Genomic DNA, 5,064 nt, shown 5'->3' with positions numbered 1-5,064 from the left:
GCCGCGAGCCATGTTTTGTTGAGACGAGCTGAACGCTTGGGCGAAGTAGAGTGGCTTTGACTGTCAGTGCGTGCTCTTGAAGTTGAACGGCTTTGAATCAGAGCGGATGCCGGTCTTCTTTGGATAACAAGCTCAAAGTTCGAATGCTAAGCTGTTGCTTCGCTACAGATGTTTGTGAAGAGAATCGATCGCAGACAGCCTGCGCTGGTGGCCCCATAAAACGTGCAGCACAGCCTCCCCGTGTGGCTGCCTCACCTCATCACCATTGCACCCTGCCGCTGCGATGCAGCTGGCGCGTCACCGGCCCCTGTCAATTACGGGTGAGCCACCATTGCAGGAGGCAGTGGCGGCCCATACGGTGCTGCAATGACTGTGGCCGGGAAAGGGCATGCACTCATCCGCGGCATGAGGGCACAGGGCGCAGGCAGTTGCGGCCACCATCGAGTCGCAGTGTCCACCTGATCCATCCACCCGCACGCAGGCAGCCACATCAGGCGCCGCGCGCCACAGGGGCGGGCCGCAGGGCAACAATGAGGCCGCATTCCGTCTGAGGCTGCTGTCATTGTCCATGAAAGTGACCGAGGCTGTGCCGCATGAAAGGTGTTTGCTGGTGGCTGAAGCGTGGAACTGTGAGGGGAGCAGGTGCTGCAACGGCTTCAAGGCCCATCACCGCAATGCAAGGAAATGCTTGGGTTGGTCTGAGCGTGTTGTTTGCATTGTGGAACAGCTGCGTGAGGCCTGCCTGCCGACCTGCTTCTCCCAGCCTGCACACACGAACAGGCGTCGGCGTTGCAGCCTCTTGGCCGGCATGAGGGCGATTCTTGTGCACATGCGCCCACAAACTCTGTCGGCCTCGTCCCCCAACACCATTCTTCTTTCAAGCAAGCTCGGACCCCTCTCCTGCTCCGGCCGGCTCGCTGTCATGCTCAGGTGATGGGTCTTCCGAGTCTGGGAGGGGATGGGTGCGGGCAGGGCTACGCTCGACCGCCTTGCGCAGCTTGATGCTTGCTGCACACGTCCTCTGCTCATTCTGTTGATCACAAGGGCGACGGCTTATAACTTCAGAGTGATTGACGTAATTCTACATGGCGCGGGAGCTGAGCGAAACGTCCGCACAGTCATCCCTGGCGAGGGGCCACACGGCTGAAACTTATGCGCGCGCGGCAACCAGCCCTGCTGTTAGCTGGCTTGGCTGGGAATGCAAATCTTAGATTGCCACAGTATGAAGTTGGGCTAGATTGAGGCCAGGCAAGCGCAAGGTTTGAGCTGCCGGCTTAGCCCGGCCCGAGCGCCGTGCAGCAGCGGCTTCGGCCAATGCGCGGCCGGGCGCCGCGCTGCGCAAGCACGGCAGCAGGCGCCAGCCTCTGCGGCGTGTGAGGCGCCTGCTGCTCAGAGCGCTCTTGGGGCCGCTTGAGGGGAAAGGGAAAACGGTGCGCGCTGCCGGGTAAGGGGCAGGGAAGTGTATTGCCGAAGTGCGGTCACTGTGGCGAGGCCCATTGATTCGTGGGTGTGCGATGTTATTTCTGATACAAAGGAATGATGACCACACAGCCATGCTTGCATATGCACGGGCGTGGCTGCCAAGGCACTCGAATCAACACGGTGTTGGGGTACACGAGTGCAGGTGCAGATTCAGGTCTCAAGAACTGGGTTGGTGCTGCCCAGCCAAAATTCAGCAGAGGTCGCCCTGCCTGATACATCAAAGTGTTGGGGCGAATTTGGGCGAGCGCGTGCACCCCACACTTGCAACCCGCCGCAATCGTGCATAGCCTGCCAGTCACGCCAGGCTGCCGACGGTCCGGTTGGTGGGGCGGATTGGGCGGCTGTTGTTGGGGCGACTGTAGTTGCGCGCACCAGCCAGGGCGAGCGTGGGCGCACTGGCATAGTCGAGAATTGGGTTGCGGTAAGGGCGGCTGGCAAGGGCGTCATCGGCGTTGGAGCCGGACGTGAGCCCGCCGGCGGCAATGATGTTGGCGTCAGCAGCGGCGGCGCCCTGCTCGCCTAGGTGGCGGAAGATGGTCCCGCGGCCGCCCTCGTCGGTGAAAGAGGGGGCCGCGCCGCCGCTGCTGCCAGAGCCGCCGCTGCCGCCAAAAGGCGTGCGCGAGCGGGGACGGCCGGACGTGAGGCCGGCAAAGGGGTTGAGGACCTGGAATCGGCTGTGGGTGATGAGGGTGTTTTTGAAACCACCAAACAAGGGGATCAAGTGGGTCAGGCCGCGGCTGCTGCTGAAACCAGCACTGCCAAAGCTGGTGGTAGGGGCCCTGCCGGCCGGGCCGAAACGGCCGGCCCCCATGATGCCGGGGCTGCCGGTGTCGACGGCGTGGATGCCCAGGGCGCGGCTGCCAGACGCTGGCAGGCCGCCGGCCTTGGGGGGTGCGCACAGGGCCCCGGGCGCGAGGAGCAGGGCCGCTGCAGGGCGGGAAGGGGGCGGGGGCAGGCGCAGGTGTGGGTTGCTTGCAGAAGCCGTGCATTGCAGCATGTCGGCTGGCCTTGGCATGGCGGGTACTGTAACCAGCCCTCTGAACATGAGTGGCTGCTTGCGTGCAGCTGCTGCTGCCTGCCCGCACGAGACCTCTGAAAGCTTGCTCCACTCAGCGGAGCAGGCTGCAATGCTCACCCGCTGCAACCACCCAACACTTGCGAGCCATGTTGTTCTGGACGCCTGAGAGACCACTATTAGCCGAGATGAATTTGGCAATGAATAAGTGCATCGCAGCCGGTCGGACGATGGATGCGAATGGCGGAATTGAGGGTTGTCGGCTCAATGATCAACCTTGCCACCGCAGGGAGTTTCTGAGCTGTTTGTTTACGGATTGTTGGCTTCCCTGGTGGTCGTTCAAAGTCGCAAAATAGCCGCTCTGTGTGGCGGCCTTGCCGCTGGCACCACCACTTTCGGGGGGTCACCTACACAAAAGGTGACAAATCCAGTGAAGTAGGCCCAGGTGACAAACCCAGTGTGGCAGGCAACTACTTTGTAGATTGTTCACCTGCATTGTGGAACGGGTACGGGCAGGGATACCCCACTCGCTTTGTGCACTCCGTCCGCTGCTTGCCGCACACCTGTTCCTTTGATTCCCGGTGAGACGGTGACGGCCGACTACGACTCCAAGGTGGTTTAGGTGCGCTTTCATTAGCTACGCTTATCACGTGCTGCCCCGCTTCTCGCACAGGGCTGGGCGCAGGTGTTGCAGGCTCGCGCCTGGCAGTCACCAGGGCCCCCCTGCGGCACACGCACCTTCAAACCTTTGCGCCTTGGCCTCCCATGCCGCCTTTTTTTAAAGCCAGCTCAAAATCTTCCGCTGCTCCTGCGGATTCGCGGTCATCCTCACCATTTGATTTGGCATGCGAGTCCGGGATGGACGGGTGTGGGCAGCACGGATACCCCGACCACTTGAACGAAGCATCTCAATGCTTGCTGCTCACACCTGACACCGCTCATGAGCTCATCCCCGGTGGTTTCACTTACAGTTGGCTACAAATCGAGGGTGATTGAGATGTTTTGAGCGAACAACCTGCGGAACGTTTGCTGGAATGAGGGCACATGGTCTGGAACCATGCACAAACCATGTGAACCGGCTTGGCTGGGCATGCAACTTGTCGTAGCAGGCAGAAGGGCGACATCGAGACCACCGGACGTACTTGAATTGCCACTGTAGACCGGCCCGAGCGCCGCGCGGCAGCGGCCTTGGCCAAGTTGTGGCTGCCGCGCCGGGTGAGCACTGCAGTGGATGCCGCGTGGGCCGGCGGGCGAGAGGCAACGCCTCCAAGCAAGCGGGCGACAAGGACCCAGGCTGGAAGGCCACCATTGCTTCTCGGTCACGAGCTGCCGTTCAAGGGTGGTTGACTGTGGTGCTGGGTTTGCAACATGCTGCAGGCGTCCACAACGCTGGCAAGGGCACCAGCCGTGTCGAGCTGCCGGTAAACGGACGCTGCGCAGGCGGTGTGAGCTGGTGCGTCGAGCCCGACAGGCGGCGGTGGCGGGCAGCGCACCACGTGTTGTGTGCAGCAGGAGCGGTCTTGGCATACTGCCAACCGCACACACTCGGCGGCACCCGGATGTCACTCGACGTTCACCCAAACGCTCTGCAAAGTTTGCACAGACATCACCGGAAGCGATCAAGCGCCTCCATCATCGCGCTTCAATAGTGCCCGCTGGACTCGTCCAGCGCGATGATCGCCAACTTGAACTAGGCCCTGGGTCATCGGCTCTATAGCCCCATCTGTGCTGATCGCGTTCATTGCGCGCGTCCTAGCAGAAGGGGACGAAAACAATGAGCTGGATAACACCCAAGCACCTGGAGGATGCCTCGCGGGTGCTGCAAGGAGTGGCGCTCGTCCTGGCCCGCGCGGCCGCTGACAGGTGCAGTATATCATCATTAATGGTATCATATAACATGCAATTGGATTGCTGCGCTGCACCACGAACGCCGAGTGTTCATTTGTGGTGCGCGCGCAGCAGCGAAGTTGTGCTGCGCTCTCCTCTGCTGCTCTGCTGCTGTCCTGAGGACCTGGACCTCAGCTGGCCAACCGCCTCACTTACCAAAGCAGCCTCCCTTATAATTTTTGCAATCCTATTTCCATCACTCCTGCGCAGCCCGGCCCTGCGCCGCGCAGGCGGCAGTGACGCGCAGCACGGCCTGAGGGCGGCCGCAGACCTCCTCGCCGCACAGGCCGAGCGCGCCCGCCAGTCGCTCGCGGCGGCCGCCGCGGCCGGCGCCTCGTCGTCGCCCTCGGCGTGGGCGGCGGATCCGCTGGGGCAAATCGGCCGCGCCCTCGGCAGCGCGGGCGCAGGCGGTTTCGCCGCGCCGCCGGCCAACCCATTGGTCGAATATTTGTACCCCGAGACCGCCTTGATGTTTGGCGCGGCCGGGCCGGCGGCCCCGTCCGCCGCGCAGCTGCTGCCCCAGCAGCTGCTCTCCCAGGCGTCCGCCGCCGCCGCCGCGCTGGGCGGCGCGGGCGCCGGCGCGGCGCCGGGCGGGTTGTTCGTTGGTGCAGCGCAGGCCGTGGCGCGGCAGGCTGAGGCGCTCGCGGCGGGCGCGGCGGCGGCGGCGGACGCGGCGCGGG

The 5,064-nt window shown here is 63.2% G+C and overlaps 1 protein-coding gene across 1 annotated transcript; it reads right to left on the bottom strand.

Annotated features, from left to right (window-relative positions):
- Positions 1-1,777: 1,777 nt before the first annotated feature.
- Positions 1,778-2,648, bottom strand: MNEG_13863 (hypothetical protein; the record flags this gene model as incomplete). Its single annotated transcript, XM_014037665.1, has 2 exons — positions 1,778-2,409; positions 2,618-2,648. The coding sequence occupies 2 exons, from the start codon at positions 2,646-2,648 to the stop codon at positions 1,778-1,780; spliced, it is 663 nt and encodes a 220-aa protein (XP_013893119.1).
- Between the last annotated feature and the right edge of the window lie 2,416 nt (positions 2,649-5,064).

This window comes from Monoraphidium neglectum (genome assembly GCF_000611645.1).
Source record: "Monoraphidium neglectum strain SAG 48.87 unplaced genomic scaffold scaffold04098, whole genome shotgun sequence".
NCBI lineage: Eukaryota > Viridiplantae > Chlorophyta > Chlorophyceae > Sphaeropleales > Selenastraceae > Monoraphidium > Monoraphidium neglectum.
The sequence above is the reverse complement of the archived record's forward strand: the minus strand, read 5'-3'. Positions and strand labels throughout refer to the sequence as shown.